We start from the raw sequence: 20915 nt of genomic DNA on the forward strand, positions 1-20915 counted from the left end.
GATATATATAGATCTATGTGTATCACATGTGCCCATATAAAGACTACGTACCGCGATCGCCAGCATTTAAAACGCTTCATGTCACAAATATGTTAAGGAACTGTGGCAAATCGCAAACAATAGCAATAAAACTGATATACAATAACAAAAATAACAACAGTTAACACGTTCCTGCTTCGCGGAATTGTCAACTGTAACGAATGGTATTTTATTTAACACTTGAGCCATTGGGTTCTTATTAACCAACCGAAACTGCACAAAATCGCCTAAAATACCGTAAACATATGCCATTAGTTGGGCTAAGCTTTTTGTTGCTATAAAATTATTACTTAATTTAAATTAAATGTAATCAATTTTAGAAGCTATGCATAATTAAATTATGGCTAGCATATGCAAATTGAAATAAAATTATTATTACTTCGAAAATAATTTAAATTGATTTAAAAGCAAAGAATTTTAATACTCTATGCTCTGTTGGTCGTACGCTCCAACCGAAGTTAATGATTGCATTATGATCTGTCTAGTAAGGGAGACAACATTTGGTATTACTTGGTATGACCGCACAAATTTTAATGATTGCATTTGATACACCTCTTTATGTTTGCTTCTGTACAAACTTAAACTTCAGTTTAATATTGTAGGTATATAAAAGAAAACCAAAAATCTTTTAGAAATAATTAAAATTGTTCAAGGTGTGTTTATCGATTTAACGATTCATTAGTTTTCCAAAGGACTTTTAGTTTAGTTACAATATATGTCAGTGTTGATGCTGGTGAATATTACTAAACATTCATGTGGTTCTTCTTTATACTCATTGATGACATTAATGAAATTTTTATATCTTATATAAAAGATACTAGAAGATTGCAAAGTTGAATTTTCGAAAAAAATTAAAAAATTTTATTTTAAAATATTAATCCGACTTTGAAACCTTTTAGCAATTGTCGCGTATGTTAGACCGAAATGGATTGTATACATAACAGGAAAACGCAGATCATGCATAGATTTGTACTTTTTAGTTATGTGTGTGACTAATTTACTTAATAACGATGATTTTAATTAATTAATTTTGAAACTCGAAGGTAAATACTTCATTTTTAAAAGCTAACTTCGAATAACAGAGAAATAACTTTCTTCATTATGACTCAATTTCTCGAAAACAATTGGTTTGGTTTAATACCCAGAAAATACTCTCTTTTCTGTATAATTAATATTTATTTGCAACTGAACAACAAAATTATATAGTTTCGAAATTAACAAGGATTCAACCGCGTATTCTGTTCTATGTTATTAAGCAATGTGCCTCGAGATTTACGTCCCAGTTAATTAGTAAAGTAAGTATGCGAGATATAGGGAGATATTTTCACTCAATTTGAGAGATCTCCATGGAGAGTATATTAACACCACATATCAAGTAAATATATGTTCGAAATTTATATAAAAAGAATTATAACGGCAGCGGAAAATTCAATGGAAACAGCAGGAAAAATTTTAAACTCGAAAGGTACTTATGGAATTATTTCGTACTTATTCCAAGTTGGTATTGAAAATAATACATTAAACCTGGTTCAGCAGATTAGTGAGTAATTATATTTAAAATATTTCGTACCTCATTCTTTAGAGGCGAAAGAAAATAACAAATAACAGCAAAGTATTGTAGTATAAGAGTGAGGTTATCAGTTTGAGAAAGCTAAGTCGAAATAGATTATAGTTAGAATTAAGGTTATAGTATTTGTATGCTGTTAAAACTGATTTTAGGATGTCATTTATATAATTATTTGAAACGCTTTAAAAGATATTCATTGAGTAACAAAATTTTAACGGAAAATACTTAATTTTCGTCAAATGTAGCAGCAAAAATGTTGAAAAATCTAAAATTAATAATTAAATATTTAGCAACTGATTTCCGGCTTTTAAAGGGTTCGGCTTTGGTTACTGCCAAAGCAACACTGAGACAAACGAAACCATACCGAGCTTCAGCCTATCGATCAAGCTAAACATTGAGTTCGGGCGCCATCTATATTTATTATAATAACGAAGCAGTATAGTCAAACAAAACGCCAAGCTCTTTAAAACAAAGTTACGACAAAATGAGAGCGCCAACAGAAGACATTATTAAACCACAGATTCGTTGAAACTTTTGCACAACTTCAAAGCTTTTTATGGAAGACTTTTAAATTCTATTTTGAGTTATCATGCATTCTTAATGTTTAGAAAACTGTAACTTATATATTCTTATTAAAAATAATAATACAAAACCACCGCGCAACGAAAACCTTTCAAAAGTACATGCTTCAAATTTCTCAAACACGTGCTAACGCATTCTCTGAATTTAAATATTTAAAAAAAAACTTATTTTATTGCACACGAGTATTCACAGTAAGAATTATGACAACTTTCAAGGCCGCTTCAATTCTCAAAACCAATCTAAATATAAAATTGCGAGGAGTTTCATTCTTAAAACCGCCTTAAATATCTACGACAACCGTATACCTTGAGGCTTAATCTAGATAAGACAGAACTATTTTACATATGCAAAATGCTTTGATTTTATTTACTTTCATCAATCAACTAAACAATGGCTGCTATTCTACTGGAGAAAGACAACAAATCAAACCAAAAGCAAGCAATTTTTAGCAACAAGCTAAGCTTTACAGGAAGTGTCATTAACACTTCTGATTCGAAAAGCTACTGTTCAACTTCAATTTTTTTTACAACTTTGAATGAGCTGAATTTTAACAATAATTAATTAGTTTAATTGTTGGTCATGTTTTTGAAACTATGCGACAATGTGCGCAATACTTGACAATTTTTACGGTTGTCAACTTAGCGGAAGTAGCAAGACCCAACCGAAGTATACTGCTAATGATTCCACACATGCTTAAGTATTATGTGAATAATAGCGGTGAACATACAAAAAACAAATGCAAGTAATTTTTCGAATAATGCAAAGCAATTTCTCGCGAAAAAAGCTTCCAATCAAGTGATTAATTGATGGCGTAATTGTATGAGTACATGTCAAATCATTATTGTAATACGCTCAATCAACTGATGAGACGACCTAACGTTTCGTGTCAACTTGAGCGCACATGCCACTCATGACAAAGCCAACAAAATATCAGAAGAAAGAATAAATAAAAAGTATAAAACGCAAGCGGAGCATGTAAATTGTCACCAAACAAGAAGAATGGACCGCACACCTCTCTATTTGGACAGGTCGCCGTGTGTGTGGGTATGTTAATGTTAATACCCTGCAGCGAAAATAAAAAGGTCTCACAGATTGATTAGCGTAACTGTATGTATGTATGTATTTCGCACATTTCGTGACAGGCTTTTTTGTTGCAGTTGGCAGTTAGCGCGCAGACTGTTCTCGTTACCAAATGGGCTAGTTCAATGCTGTTTAATTAATCAATATTGCAGCGTACAATGAATGATTAATAAAATTATTATAATTACAAGAATTGAAAGTAGATTTAGTACGCTCATGCCACCACCAGGTACGTAGGTGTTGACTAATCTGGTCACAATATCCGCAATGAATACTGTGTTTTCTTGTACAAATGCAATTAATATGACTATTAAGGCGACCGCGATGATCAGCAATTTAGCCGTGACTCAGTGTAAATTTTACCGAATTCGGGTATTTTTGCCATGCTTTACTTCAGGCGCGAGACAAAGAGAGTTATTACACCCTGAACAAGGTATATAAAATTTGCAATGGAGTTTGTTAACCTGGAAGAAAACGTCGGAGACCCTATAAAATATAATATATAACTGATCAGCGTGATGAGATGTGTTGGTTTAGCCACACATCCTTTTCTCCCCAAAAAAAATCTGTTATATAACTATCAAAATAAAGTACTTATATGGAAAAATTCTTTATTGGACAAAGATATCCTCACGAATATCCGAACAAATTATTCACATCGGACCACTATACCATATGGCTGCCATTCAAACTGACTGATAAAAATCAACATAAATATTTTTATACCACTTTAGACTATAAAAAATGCGACTGTGAAGGGTATTATGATTTCGGTGAAATCAAGTTTAACCTTTTTTCTTGTTTTATTTGAAATATACAACGATTCCTGTTTCATTTTTTTAATAATCGTGCTTTCTGTCGTCACAAAAATTAATATTAAGATTTCATTCTCAATATAGCTTTTCCGACATTAATAAAAAAACAAGAGAAAACGTTAACTTAACTTATAACATTTTATAGGGTCTCCAACGTTTCCTTCTGGGTGTTACAAACTTCGGGGAAAATTTAATATACCCTGTTCAGCGTATAATAAAGCTACCATTTTTGAGACCGAAAAACATTTTACGAGTAAAGTTAACCTAGTTAAGGTTATCGCTGAAATATATTTTAGGGGAGTTGCCACCTTTTTTTAAACTCTTTTATTTAAAAAATTTTACATGATATAATAAAAAATCACCGAAATATGGAAATCAATCTGAAGATGTTTTGTTGAAAATTTGTGTATTTAAAGAGTATTGCCACATGCTTAAAATTATTAATTTAAAAACGTTTAAAAACAAATAAACACCGTACTTCGGAAATAAAACTGAATAGTTTTAATTAATTTAAAGACTTTAATTAAAAGTATATTTGAAGAGGGTTGCCACCTGTTTAAGAAATACAATTCAATAAAATTGATTTCATAAATGAATTATTATATTGTAGGGTGTAGAATTAGAGTTTTTAGAACGCTTACAGTTAAACATATGGAAGTTTAATAAGTATTCGATATACACAGAAATAATTTCAATGTGATCATAGCTTGACTATCGCAATGCAGTCCAATCATAGTTCTTATTGAATATAGAATCAAAATAATGAGCAAATACTAATTTTAAAGTCTAAAAACATTAATTGTTGAGTTATTCTTATACTTATTTATCATATTCTAAAGACACACACACTTTAATTTTTTTGTAATTTTAGTTCCCTTAACTAAATATATGATAATTCAACACTACCTCGAGAAACTTTTTCAGACCCGTGATAACATTAGCGCATGAACTACTTCACATAACGCTATTCTCAGTGCAGCCTCGAACGTTCTTATTATATATAAGAAAATATAGTTTTCTTAGTCATGTATGAACTGTAAATCTAGTGCAGACAACCACCTATCTTGACACCTCATAAATGCCAATCAAGTCATTATCGCCTTTTTTTCCACCATTACTTACCGCACGCATATATACACACATATAGATATTAATTCCACCTTTACTCTGTGCTGTTCTGTAATGTTTCTGAGATATACATACGTATTTTTATTTCGATTTTTGCTTTTACTTATTTCATAAGTGTTGCCTTATTATACTTGTTTCCATACATTAATAGACAATTTCAATTTCTTTTCGCTGTGGCGATAATGATCAGGCGCACGTTGTCCACTTACCGATTTCAAGTGCATGGAGTTAAGGTGCCGCTTGCAAGTGGTACTTTTTCATACAAGTACATAAACATGTATTTATAGATATATGCATATATAGATGTACATATTTAGGTGTCAGAATATGCCAATATACAGTGAAATTATAGCAGAATTAAGTAGCAGCGTGGCAAACAAATAATTTTTAATTAGCCGCAATCAGCGACAGACGATGAAGTCGAGCTGGGCGTGAGAGTATGTTTGTGTGTGTATGTGTATAGCTATTTATATTCTTACCAAACTAGTTTTCAGTTCAAATCGGTTCAGTGCAGAACGCCAACCGCCCGCGCAGCTTCCAAATATAATTATACCAAGTAAGGATGGGCTAAGTTCGGGTTTTGTCGAAAATATTATACTCCCGCAATTTTAAGGCAAACGTTAACTTCCGTTGCACCGGCGCTATGCTATTCTGCACTAATAAGAAAGTTTCCATACAAGAACTTGATCGTGGTCGATCAATTTATACTATGACAGCTACATACAGAAACTCACAGATTGCTCGATATTTTCGGTAAAATGTAAGCCATAGGCACTGGAGACCACATATTCGGTATCGAGGGCTTGAGGAGTTTTGGTCCGATTTTGACAATTTTCTTGATTTATAAACTAAATTGTGTTATATGCGAATTAGGCGTGGTAATAGTCCGATATCACCCTGTTTCAAAAAGTAGTCTAAAAATGTCAAAATAATTTTGTTTTTGTTGTAAAAAAAATGTTTCAAATAAGGGGACCAGTTTTTGAGATAGGGCTTTTCATCTTAAAGTTGGCAGTGTTAGGCTCATTGACCAATATTTACACCGATTTACATATAGCTCTGCCGTATCGGGGTAAAAATATTTTTTGTGATGTTTTTGTTTAACAAGTTAGCCCATTTCTAGTAATTTCAACATACTTTTGGTATATGTGAGCAAACAAACTGTACTCAGTGCAACATGTTGCTAGTGTGTAAGAAAATGTATATGTTTATATGCATATGATTTGCATGCGACAGCTGTTAAATAATTCACTACCCCACCAACCCATGCTGTTCGGTAATGACTACAAGCTGTCGATTACCCTGATTTATGTGCATACTACTACTTTTACATATATATTTCAATTATACATACATACTTATATGTATATATATCAGTTTGTATATAAATATATATATTGAAAAAAAATATATATATGTATTCGTAAAAGCACACACATGCTCACTGATATAACCAAACACTGGCTCACATTTGATTGCTGGTTGACAATTTGACGTGCAGCTTTCAATCTACCGCGATTCGCTATTAAATTTGTCAGAATGGCTGAATAAACATTTCGGAAGTTCTTAAGCGATTTGCCAAGTGTCATGTTCTGGTTATTTCCATTAGTATTCTAATATTTTTTTTTGTATTTTTGCATTTTTTCATGCAAATTACTTATTAGCATTTTTGGTGTCTTACAAGTCAATCGCTGCAACAGCGCAAGAAATACAAATAACTCAAAGCGATTTATGCATGAGCTCATGCGGTGTTCCATTCCGATTACGGCGCTCTTATCCTGTTAATTATCTGCTGTTGGATTTTGTATGACGCTGTAATCGCCTAAGCAATTTTAGTTGACTTCAAAAGAATTAAAAGTCAAACTGACGCCAATTCAAATCATAAAGGCAGCTTAATAATTGGGTATGCAATCGCATAATTTAATTATCAAACGTTATGTATTAAGGCAATAGTTTGCGTTCCTTCATGCAAATTTTGTGTTCTTAGTGCTGAAATTAGGTTCTTTTTGTCAAGTTTATGACAATCAAATATTAAAAATTCATATATCTGATTGCAAACTATAAGTTAACTAACCTAATTTTCTGCATCTGTAAGTTAAAGTCAATCAAGCAATTTGATTGAGATTCGGAAAAAATCTGAACTGAAGTTATCCATTTTTAATACAGAAAACATCATGTCATTTCAGTGAGATGAAACTACTATAATTGAGTCCATATTCATATATATAGACCTTCGAAAGGCGTACTTATCATATCTGTAGGACAACTTGACCGTGAGATATAGAATATTGACTGACAAGCTTTGATATTGTGCACAAAGCCGCCACCGAAGATGAAGCAACAAAAAATCGGCAAGTAGATGTTTGATAATAATGAATTGAAGCTGATAGAAATACTTGACACACTTAGATAACAAACTCACGTATTGAACATATTGCCGTAGTGGTCCGTTTTGAACAGATTCTTCGATGGTTGCACCGTGGCTTCGGAAAACAATCCATGCAAAATTTCGTGAAGATACGTCCTCAATGAAAAAAATTTCCCATACAGGGCCTTAATTACTTACATTTAATTCATATGGAAGCAATATACTAGAGTGGTCCGATATCGGCAGTTCCAATAACAGAGTAGCTTCTTGACTAGGAAAGGGCATATGCAAAATTTGTGATCGATAACTCTAAAACTGAGTGACTACTTCGCATATATACAGACAGACTGACGCACATATCTAAGTCGACACAGCTCGTCACTACTTCATATAATCTGCTTCCGGTTAAACAACTCAAAAATTCAAAATTATCATATATGTCGAAAAAATTTAAATTATCTTTACTAAATATTGTATATTCATAAGTTCACGTTTTTAAATATTTACGGCTATATAGGTTTATTATTATTACTAATAATTTTTTTTATTATTTTTTTTAAAGTCGCATCTGTTTATATAGCTTACGTATTTCCTATTCTATTTCAGATTTATTATGCTTCAATTTTTCGAAGAGCGAAAATATTTTAAAACACTTGCGGACGTCATTCAATTCACGTTCTTCAATATCCAACTGTGTTGTGTGATTTATGACAATAATATGCAAAAATTATGGATAATCAATTAGTTAATTAATCAATCAAATTATTTATGACGAATCCGTTTTCGGAAATTAACATTGTGTCAACTGCAAAAAGCGCAGACACTGCTTAGAAATAACTGATAGTTGATTAAGAAATTAATTAATTTTTAAAATACTTAGCAGCTGTTAATTACAGTATGAACTTTAGCCTTGTTAAACTGACTGACTTCGTTTGCACGCCGAGTTTCGTATTTTCTCATAAAACTTCTTGAGTGTAGTTGAGTTGAGAGTTTGGCAAAGCATAATTAGTGTTTGAAATTAAGCAGGAAGTTTATTACTTATAGTTACTTGCTGTGAAGAAAAAATAACATCGCGCTTGTAGTACAGCACTAAAAATCCAAAAATCCATAAAGGCTTGCGCAAACCTTTTCACAGCGCTGTCTTAATGACTTAGTTGTACCAAAACACAATGGACCAAGCAAGTGCTTTCAACATTAAATACTTGTATTCTTGTATTCTAGGTGCTCTTTGTTTTCTATATGTTGCTGATTTATTTATCTGTGGCACTGAGTATATATATGGGTATTGACTTTTGTTTTATTGATTTTCTGTGAAATACATGACATGTGCAAGACAGTAAAACGAGAAATTGTGGCCGCAACAATACAATTGCTTCTGCTGTGTACCAAGCAAACTTGTTCCCCACCCTAATCAGCTGGTTATTGCAGTTCGTTGCTTAAGTCTTTTATGTTCGCTTTTACTCAATTAATAGTTGAACATGAAAATTGAAATTAAAATTGTGCATAACACGATGAAATAGAACAATAAAATTTAAACTATATATGTTTGTACATGGGAATTGTGCTGCCGGCGTTTTTATTACCTTCTCATAATGCATAATGTCTTATTTATTATAGGCGAGTAAAACTATGACTCTGTTATATAAGCAGAAATAATAAAAATTAGCTGACGAAATTTGAAACAGCCTCATATTTACTACAATTTTTTCAGCGATGCCTTGGATAATAATCTATGCCGAATTTCTTGAAGACACCTTGACAAATAAAAGAACTTTCGATGCAAGTACTTGATCCCGATCGTTCAGTTTGTGTGACAGTTAAATGCTTTGGTAGTTCGATATCGCAGGTTCCAACAAATTATCAGCTTCTGTCAGGTCTTAAAAACTGAAGGACTTCACCCATTTTCAACACCAAGCTTTAAAATACCCAAAATTATACATTTACATAAGATATCTTACATATTGCCCGATATATTCGGTAGGAAGTGACACGGGATTTCGAAAGATATTAGATATATTGGGGCTAAGGAAAGTATTGAACCGATTTTATCAATTTCTGACATCACGACATATTATTACCAGAGAGAGATCATCTCTGAGTTTCCTTAAGAAATTTAACCGGCCAATCGTTATAAGCGGTATAAAATCAACCAGACGCTTGATTCCTGAAATAAAGTTGAAGAATGCTACCGAGTTGACAGTCCTTGGCCGCGTTCGTTCCGGTTATGTACCCGACTATCGTGGGAACGGAAAATCCATAGTATATACCCATAATAGATATATTGAACCAATTTCATAGAGGTATCTTACAGATTGGCTAATATTTTTTGGAAAATGTCAGCCATAGGCCCGACCGCACTAGGGGGTATGTATCAGATTAATGCTAAACCACCTCGGATCTCATATCTTTAGACATCCAGGTGAAAAGCGGAAATAGCCCAGCTATGCAGTTTTGTAATAGATTCAATGTGCTTTGCCGGTACTTGATATCCAAACTAAAGAGATTTTCATCTAGCTTTACAAAGAATTATAAAGTGTGATCTGCCGCCATCCTAAGAGGTGAGCCATCTTACCTAACCTTACTTAACCAGCAATAGGTCCTAAAATCAGAAAATTGGATATATGTGGGCATGTAAAGTTATAGTCCGATTTCAAACATTTTCTGTGGGCGTCATAATCGTCCGATTCTACTTATCTGCAATACCAACATCCTTTGAATAGCAAGGAATATGTCTAGCATCTTTACGATACCTCAATTTTTACGCAAGCTATTGCTAGCATGGACAAACAGTCACCCGGATTTCAACACGCCTCTTCATCCTGATCATTTATACAAGTATACATATACATATATATAACTCTATATCTATAACTACGCCTCAGCTCGATAAGCTTTAGATGATATAAACAACCGTAAGGTGAACTGATCTATTATACTTTGTGCAACATACGAGTATTACGCCAGTATACCATAATGTTAATAAAATAAAAACTTGCTAAAAAAATTATAAAACGTGCGCTTACCCTGTGAGTTTTGGCTACGTGTGGCAAATTTTGATAGAAAATAATATAACAACTACCAAAAAATGTATGTATCACTAGCGTGCAGCAGCACATATATCCAACTATGCCAGAAAAAAAACACCTTTAGATTATTTACACCCAGTGTAAGTGGTGGCAAAGCCCATTAGGTCGTCGAAAGCGCCATCATGACAGCCAGCCAAACAGCCAGCTATCAGCAAGTTGCAACTGTTAGACGCTTAGTGTTGACGCTTTGAATGTGGCCTGTCACTAAAAATAGAATCTGCCATGCTGCCAAGTTGCCAACGGCGCGCAAAACAAAACTTTTACACACACACACACACCCACATGCATACATAACTCGCATTTGTCGTCACCGCTTTGTAAATGGTTAACAGTTGGCGGCTAAATGGCTGAAGTGGTGAATTGCACGTCGGTGCGCCACATGGGAGCAGTCACTTTGAGCGCCGCATAAGCCGCCTGTTGGTTGCCACCCTCCTCTTGCCATGTTCGTTCGTTTGTGGGTGAGCTTTGTTGCGCGATTTTGATAGCGGCGCTGCGCTTACATTCATTTACTGTCCACTTTGGACTTTAATTGTGTGCGCACTACATTCACTTGGAAACTATATGTATGTATGTATGTATGATTGTAACTAAGCATTGGCGGTTAAAGCTGAGAGTTGCCAATTATTGAATTAGAGACAGTTTTTTATGTGTCAGTGGTTTTATAAAATTTCGAAATTTTGTGGCATAGTGGCATTTAATGTGGATTGCTTCCCGTCCCAGCTGAATGGGTTGAGTACGTTACTATTACTCGGAGGAGTGTGAGTCAAATGGTGACAAGAATAAATATAACATCTTTGTTCGTTTCTCATTAAGGGAATGATAAATTCTCTGATTGACATAAAACATTTCTCATTAAATAAATCTGTGTTTAGATTGATAATTTGATATTTACAGATACTTTTGCTCTGTTTTCTTAACTAAAAAATGGTTTTATACTAAAAAATTTTTTTTTATCTATATATATATTTTTTTTTAACCTTGTATTTTTTCAGTCAATTTATTGTGTAAACATTAATTTGAAAGTACTAATACTGACTCTTTGGAGTCTGTTGGAGCACCGAGTATACCAAGTAAATTGATCTGATTGAAAAAAATTTGCTTACACAGATACATACAGAATATACGACGCAGCTTTTTTAATGAAAAACAAGTAAGGAAGAACTCTTGCAACTTCCAAAGCCGGCTAAGTGCCTCAGGTGTTGGCAATATTAAGAAATGTAGCAAAAAGGTTCAACTTCATTGTTTGATGAAATCGTGAACGGATTACAATTAAATTCAGTATCATACTAACTTATTTCCACGGTCATAGACTTCCTTAGCTTTATTACTATATTTTACTACTATTTCATACTATTATCAAAGAAACATTATTCCTAAAATTTTATGGCTTTGAAGAATTTGTTTATTGGTTCATCGGTATTTTACTAGTTTTTAACAGTACCGTTATATAGGGAGTGGGCAGTTTTGATCCTAATTATTAAAGTATACAAGTAAAATTTTAATTCTTAACCCCAAACAAGACAAAAAACATAGTAAACATAAATTTGTAATAGCAATTCAGGGGAATTCTTTATTGATTTTAGATTTGCTTAGTTTAAGTTCCTTAACAATTTTCAGAAGTTTCAATAAAAAATTAATTCTATAATTACATTTAATATAGAATGACACCTTTAACTTAAAAAAAAAACATATACTTGTATTAAGTCTAATACTCGCGCATCTTGGCAACCCTTTTTTTGTGACATAATAACACATTTGTCTACTTTAATAGCACCCGCACAGCATCCAACAAAAACAAGTAAAGAGTATGCACATAAATAAACCAAGAATTGCGTTTACATACTAATTACTACACATAAATAAATAAAACCCTTTCACCTCAAAACTAAAATCAACTTAAATATATACATACACTTACCGTTTTTCGTTATTTACAAACAAGTTTTGCTATCAATAATATTTCTACAAGTAAGTAATACACGTACTAGTAGAATTTGTATACCTGTTTCACAAACTTATCAATCAGTTTGCGTATGGAAAATCTTCAAAATATTCAGAAAAAATTCAGCAATAATTGTTGGGATGAAATTACTTAAAAACCGAAACCACCGAGTAATAATCTTATTTGTATATGTTTATTTGATAAACTTAATCAAACGCTTTTAACATATCAAACGGACCCCCCGTTGCTCAGGCGGCATCCAAATGTAACGAATCGGTATACTACGATTGAACTGAAGCCTTCACTTTACAAGTAAGTGAAAAGTTGCCGAGAATAACACGTAAGCACACACACTCAGATATACATATGAACTTAAAACTGCCGATATAAGTAGTGCAATTTCGGGATTGGTATACTAAAGTACTTTAACATTTTAAAAACGATGTTTCAAATGTTTGAAAAAAAACAAGCTTAGAACATGCTTTCTATTAAATAAGTAAACCGCCAGAGTCTATATGTGTCAACACAAAATGTTTTCTTAAATCGATTTGTAAAACTTTATTCTCATCTATTTTAAAAATACCTAGTATGCTCTGGGCTGTAGTTTTCTAATTCATCAGTTCAATTTTCCACTTCACAATTTTGATAAAATAAAAGTACAGTGGCAACTTACTACTTTTTTCTGACTCTGAAATATTTTGACGAGCAATAAAATATTGGGCCTATAACTATATTCGTGCGGTTTTTATTATTTTTTTAATAGCACGTTTATTCAAAGTATGGTCCATCTGAAGATATATCATTTTTTTCATCTTTCTGGAAATTGGTAAATTCCATCCCAAAAAACTGCGTCGGCTTGGCGGCCAATAATGGATCAAGCCACTTTTTAATAACCCATTCTGATGTGAACCGTATTTCTAGTGAAGATGTTCTGCATCGACCGAAACATATGGTTGTCAAAAAGGGCAAGGTCTGGGCTATAAAGCAGGTGAGGCAAAAGTTCCCAGCCGCAAGTTTCCAAATAGTTTCTAACCAGTCTTGCAAGATGAGGACGAACATTGTCATGATGGAAAATTATTTCCTCGTGTTAAGTCACAAAACTGAGTGTTTTTCGGCAATCGTTTGATTCACTTTGATCAGTGGTTGCCGGTAGCGATCACCTTCCGATCCAAGTGAACACTCAGCATTACGTTGAAATCGTTGTTATTCGATTTTGCCGTTGATTTGGCTGATTGGCCAGGTTTCAAAATGCGATTTTTACGTAGAAAATGTTCACCAAAACGCGACTTTCAGCTGAGGTTTTCTTCATATGAAAGTAATAAGAAAGAACTCTCCGCAGAAACACTTTTTTTAGGCACACACTTCAACATATTTAAGTGAAATTACACTTAAGACAATAACTTTCCAACGTATGTTCGGAATATTGAAACAGTATAATAATAATATTAGTTACATCATCCTTTGGAACTCAGCAGGAGAGAGGTGGCAAAGAACATAGGGGAAGTTTTGAAAAGTTCAAGCATTTACCTATACTTTCTTGAGGCAACAGATCATCTTAGCATTTTTTAATTATATTCTTGAAATAATAAATAATTTAAAAATTACATTTTCTAAGCTCTTACGATATCTTGTGTTTCTCATATGTACGCTAGTTAACGGGATCGCCATCACTACTTTGTAAGTTTAAAGATATATATTTTCTTTGTTGTAATACTTCGTTTAATCTTTTGTTTGTAATTTAGTTAGAATTGGTTTAGTTTTTATTTTCCGTTTATTTGCGACCAGTTTGAATGGTTTTCTTTGTATCAAGCTGGTCACTCCTGCTGCCACCTTTGGCCGGCACTCATACAATACGCCATAGTATGAATTGCTAAAAGCTTGAGTAGCGCACAATAATAATTCACAAATTATAGTATAGCGACAATACAATGGCTTTTCTATAATTGTGCGCGATTGCAGCGCCAACACACTAGACTAGCGCTGGCAACGCGACGCAGTTGTTACAAACGCTCAACATTCGCATGAATGTACATATGTATGTGTATGCTTGTATGTATGTATGTATGTATATGTGCGTTGCTGCTGCTTCGGTGTGTTGGCAGAGGTTGCGCATGCGCACAATCGCGTGCAATTATTTATACCTAATGAGCGTTCAAATAGCAACCGAAACCGATACCATTATAATAATGTTACACACACATTTACATACATACATACATATAAGCACTCTGAACGACTATATGTATACGAAAATGTAATGTAAATTTATATGCATATATAAGGCAGTAGGCACTGTCCAGCACGAAATTGAAATTGTAACTAAGTCTAACGGCATTGCCGACACAGCGCTAGTCAAAGCGAAGTACTAATGATAAAAGATAGAGAGGGAAAGCTGGAAAATGATCGCGGCAATGCGCTTCATTCGCTCGAACGATCTGCTAATTAACCAACAAACTAACCAACTGACTTACTGAATGGCCGATACGCTAACTACTATATCTGCGAATGTATGTGTGTGCGTGTGCGTGTTTTGTAATACAACAAATTCTACTTGGTCACTTAAATCCAACTCACTTCGGCAAACTCTAGTATTCTATATTGCAATGCCACATGCAATTAACCAATTATGTGAGCGGCAATAGCCACTATCGCCATCATTGCACACTCGCACAACAACAACTACAACAATCGTCGATTGGCTGGTAAATAGTAACGGAGACGGCAGCAGAAGCTAAAGCTGAAGCGGTGGCAACAGCAGTGGCGGCTTGCGCTTGTAATTGCAACTCAATCAATTCAAATTGCAACAGTCAGCTTAACAATGTAATGCCATACCAACAACAGCAATAACAACAACAGCAACAATAGCAGCAACGGCAGCAGCACAGGCGCGCTTCATGCATACAAATGGTTGAAAATATATGCGCATACCGACATAACGAGAGCAACGCGAAACACGAACATCCGTCGAAAGGCAAAGTTTACAAATCCAACCGACATTATTGGCCACAATTAATGAAGCATTTATTGCCGTTATTAGCATATTAGCGAAATTCTTCGAAAACCATCAATTTTCTATTGGTGGCAATTTATATTGGTGCTATTTTTGTACAAATTGCTTTATTTAGGTTGGGAGGCTAGCTTCGGGGTGCTTGCAGATAATGGATCTGAATTTAATTGTTTAATTAATTGCGATTTAAAGAAGTTTTCACATAATTTTAGATCGATTATTCAACTTAATTTGTATTACAGATAATGTCAAACGAAATGCTATTGAACAAATTTGTGGCAGATTTAAAGCGCTGTGCTGATTGTTAAGACTCCTACCATTGACAACTTAACTTGGTAGTAAGGAAAAATTAATCGATTTTTTTCCTTCATCCTAGTTTATACTGAAATAATATAAATTATAAATAGGGCACGTTCATGACAAGTAAAAATTGTTTTGATTTTGTCATAGTTTTAAAGCAAAAATAATTTTGGTTCAATCTGGACTGTCTTTCGAAGCAACTGCTATTCTGGAGCAGTACTAAATTAAATATTTAAAACATCTGATGTATCATATAGTAGTTTTGTCTTTGAACACAAACAGTGCTATTTTTTGAAGAAAAATCATTCAATATATTTTTCTGATTTAGGAAATTTAATCAAAATAAAAACAATACTACGCATGACCTAAGTCTTTTTAGAAACTCTTTCAATTGTTTTGTGTTGCTTATGCTTTTATAAAGTTCGGACATCGTAGTTTTTCTACAAAAGTTTTCATTTCTATCAGGGCCAAGAAGAAAGAGGTTTTCGTAGGTTGTCACTGTATATTGTAGAAGCTCTATATATCGTAGAATTTGAGGATATCTCTCTTTTCTTATATGTATATTTAATCAAAATTTTGATTTCTATATACATCCAGATATTATACTGTCTTACGCAAAGTTCGATGAATTTTACGTCAGCGTATGCACCATTTTATAAATAAAAGAATGCTATAAATATTTAATTTTATACATATTGACTTACCAGTAGCAGGAAGAGTAATTTGACGAACCAACTGAAATGTGATGCCATAACGTTCTCACGATAAGAATTCACCAGCGCCTTGCTGCTTATGCACTTGACTTAATTTTGCACGTCTCCCCGACAATATTTTCCGCTATTGCCCACGCAAATTTTGAGCGTCGTACCAAAGATCACTTTTGATCCTCCGACCTCTCCAATCTTAGCAGCTGCTTTGGTTGCTGCTGCTGCTTCTGCACTTAAGATCCACGCAAATTTGGTATTCAAATAAGACAACAACAAAAGGGGAATAAGATACCACCTAAATGCTTTTCGCCCTTTATGATTCACGTGCACGTCACGCGGTGATTCATAATGGTAATACCGCTGACACAACGGTACAAAGTTTCGTTGAAATACAGTTTCTTTTAGCAAGCGAATGCATTATGCAGCGCGCTGCTGGCTTAAGGATAGGAGCGTGAAGGAACAAGAGTAGAACGAGTGCAAGTTGCGTGTGAAATGTTGCTGGCGGCTGGCAATGTAACGGCGGAAAACTGTAAATGTTTGCAATTGCCGCTGGACCGCTTGAAGGCTGCTTGCTGCTTGCTGTTTACTGCTTACTGTTGTTTACTGGCTAAAGGAGTGGGAGAAAGGTAAAACAAAACGAAAAAATTAATTAAAACAGGTTAGTGATGCGGAATACATTTCTGACCACATTCAGTTGGCCATGCTCTCATTTGCACAACAAATGCATTAATAAATTTAGTTCACATTTTTGTTATGCCCCTATATGTTAATGATATGTGAGTATACAAATATGAGGAGAGTTTGGAGAGTCATGTGGCTTTAAATCTTTTCCACGAAATTCTGAATAATGAATGAATATTAGCCGCATTCGGAAACTTAACAGCATTCGGAAATTTAAAGAAAAATTTCGGTGACAAAAAGACTATTCCAAGCTTCGCTGGCAAAATGGCACAATTCGAGACTTAATCTTAAATACACAAATACACAAACGACATTCGCCAGTATTCCAAACAGAAAAGATATCATAATAAATAAATGCACTGGAATTTTCTTCGACCAAAAAAGTGTGAAGACTTCAGCCTAACAATTGCATTTCTGATATAAAAAAAAAAATTTACCTAAAATCAATCAGCCTTTTAGAAGTTTTCTAACGTTTTTTTAAACCTCATTTATCAGATATATCAAACCCCTACCGTTGGTGCAATATTTAGAAAAATGCGTACAATAATTTTTAATATATTTCTAAAATACAAAATCTGTTCCATCTTTCAGAGAAACAGATAGTCATTAATCAGTTTGGAAAACAAGCTAGAGTAAAAAAAAAACCACATAAAACAACAGTTGAAAACCTTTTACATCATCCGTTGAAGAAAACATCCTTTTAGGGAAATCGGATGAACTCCTTCAATAAACGAAATTTTAAAATTTTGTTTTTTAAATGTAAAGAAATAAGTTTCATTGAAACTTGAAGTTAGTGATTTTCTGCAAACTTTGAAAAAGTGTTACAAGGCTGAAGACAATTTTTCTCGGAATGTCTACTGACAAAATTTATGCTTTTTCTCACTTCCACCGGAATTAACGAGGTTCATCTCTTACCAGGTTTAGTTCAATTATGTTAATATCCTATTTTACGATAATCCTGCAATGGGTTCCCGGACAAAGTGATATTCCAGGTAACTGCAGAGGAACTAGCCAGTTCTGAAACCATCTTACAATTAGACTCTGATAAAGAGAAAACAACAAGAAGCAGACAAACTATTGAGATTCAAAAGGAATAACATAAGAACTCTAGTAGGAGACATGACCAGGAGACTGTGGATTCCATACAACGATTACTGTAGAAGCTGCTAAGAGATAGAAGAAATAGAAGAAGAAAAGACTTTAGAACATATTATATGCGGATGCAAGGCTTTGTATGGGAAAATAATCGCACATATCGGTCGCGGCTTTCATGACAAAAGAGGCCACAGGATGGTTCATAGAGGACATCATAGTGTAAGGGGATTTAAGTTCCGGTGGTTTCACAATGGGGATCCTAAAGGACTAGGTGCGTCATCAGACATTCACGTTACCTACCTCTGCTTCAAAATAATCCTAAGATGCACTGAAATTTTTTTTTTAATATATCTGTAAAAAGGCTGTGTCCACAACTCAATTAACCGGCGTCAGTGATCAGTGATCCGTACACATGTATCTTTAAATTATTCTAGTGCAGCCCACACATGGAAAGCCCCTCTTGTTGGGAGTTAGTCAAAGAACCTAACTTCACTGATAAACGCTGCTAAAGGCAAAAACAAAAGTTATACAAATTATTAAACAAACAATTCATATATGTGTATAGATTGTAAATCTCGTTTGCAGCATGCATTAATAATTACTTATTTGACATATTTTATGCATCTAATAAATGTGGGTTTATTTCCAATTCATTGTGATCGCTATTAAACAGCATCATTAAATCAAAACGGGGGGTCCAACAATTAGCAATCACTTCGTTGAGCATGCATACATTAATATTGATAAATATTGCTATAAAATAAAAAACAGCAATAGAAACAACAGTTAATATCCATTACAGACTTAACAAACGCCCTACAATCGCTTAGCGATCGGATTACACGCCTATTATATCAATTTGATACAAGCTTATACTTGCATACATTCTATAATAACAAATGAATACAGCGCATAATCGGTACAGGTGCGCATGCGCATACATACACCGCTCATCCGTAGCAAAATCAAACAAAAGCTCTGAAATTACGGCAACTCACTTCGGACAACACCCACAAAACTCATTAATTTTTAATAATAACAGACAGTACATAAATAAATTATAACCTCACAGACAGGCATATACATACATTCATACACATACATACATATGGACATGTATGCATGTACGTAATATGCACGGCGTACACGCCGCCGCTTCAATCAGCGATGATTGTAAACTTTTACTTTTCTTAATACTTCATCGCAATGAAATGCTGTTACTACTACTATGTAAAGTACATTCTTCAAAATATTTATTTTGTATTTGAAAGAAAAAAGAATTACATAACACCCTTTTTGTATCGTTATAATGAGTGTAACAAAAGCTATTCATGTCTTATAAAGCAATCCAAACAATTACTACTATTACAACACACACACACACACCCATGCACCTACAAATAACTTCGTACGTAATATATTATTACTTACGTGTGTATGTACGTATTGTAGATAAAACATCCATAATAGACTTAAGCTGTCATGTTAACAGCTGAGAAGTCAAACCCATATATCGGCATTCCTCCACAAACCCACACATACATACTCGTATATAGTCTAGTGAGTATGCAGAATCGGATTAGCTCTAAATTTACATATTTAAAATTTATTTCACAAGTTCTTACATATATACACAAATGTTTGTAATGAATACATACCTATAAGTAATTACCTAGTGACCTCGATTCGACTTTAAGAAAACCAAAGTAAAGAAGAACTTGGTTCGGGCGCAAATTAAGATAACATTATGCTCCCCATGACAGACGAGTGGAAAAACCCGGCGGTTACTCAGATGTATATCCGACCAGAGACTGTCAACTGGACTGATAATAATGCGTCCTTAAAAGGATTTTCAAACTTCCGTTCTACTTTATACCGTATGTCTTTTTGTATTGTAACAGGAAGCATCGAAAATACCGGAATACGAAACTTTAATCCGCTAAACTTAACTAACTCCCACTTCAAGACTCTCCCATGGAACCACCGATTAAGTATTACTTCGTGGCCGTATGCCTATATCGGTCAATATGTGTGATATTTTAATGAAATTATTTGAACATCTTTTCTTAACAAAACCTTATATATTTAGTAAAAAGATTTTCAATTCTCTGGTTGACTTTTCCTCGTACAACCCTTTTTGATCCCTACAACAGTATAAAATATTCGGCTACAGCCCTTCCTTACTTGTTTTTATTAAGTTGTTCTAGCTGCATATATAATATTATATTTCCGATATACGGTAAGAATTCCATCACAGGAATGCAGATGCTCATAATTATTTTAAAAGGAATACGAAATGATACGTAGGTATACCTATATTAGGGTGGAGAGAAAAAAATATTGTTTTTTTTCTGCTTAGCCTGAGGGTAAAATTTGTAGACTATATAAAAAGGAAACTTTTGGGAACAAAAAAAAATTGTTTACCATCCAGAGGCGGCCTATTTAATTCTAAAGTAAAATTTTTTTGGACAATAAAATTTTTTTTTTGGTTTAAACTATTTATGTAAAAATTACCGAATTT

The 20915-nt window shown here is 33.7% G+C and overlaps 1 protein-coding gene across 1 annotated transcript in view; it reads right to left on the bottom strand.

The window, feature by feature from the left end:
* Positions 1-20915, bottom strand: part of LOC106623287 (serine-rich adhesin for platelets) — a 56582-nt gene that overhangs the window by 12028 nt on the left and 23639 nt on the right. The window contains exon 2 of the mRNA XM_036356883.2: positions 16616-17225. Coding sequence (XP_036212776.2) covers positions 16616-16663 — 48 coding nt within the window. The 5' untranslated portion in view covers positions 16664-17225. The remainder of the gene's footprint in view (positions 1-16615; positions 17226-20915) is intronic.

This window comes from Bactrocera oleae, chromosome 2 (assembly GCF_042242935.1).
Source record: "Bactrocera oleae isolate idBacOlea1 chromosome 2, idBacOlea1, whole genome shotgun sequence".
Taxonomy (NCBI): Eukaryota; Metazoa; Arthropoda; class Insecta; order Diptera; family Tephritidae; genus Bactrocera; species Bactrocera oleae.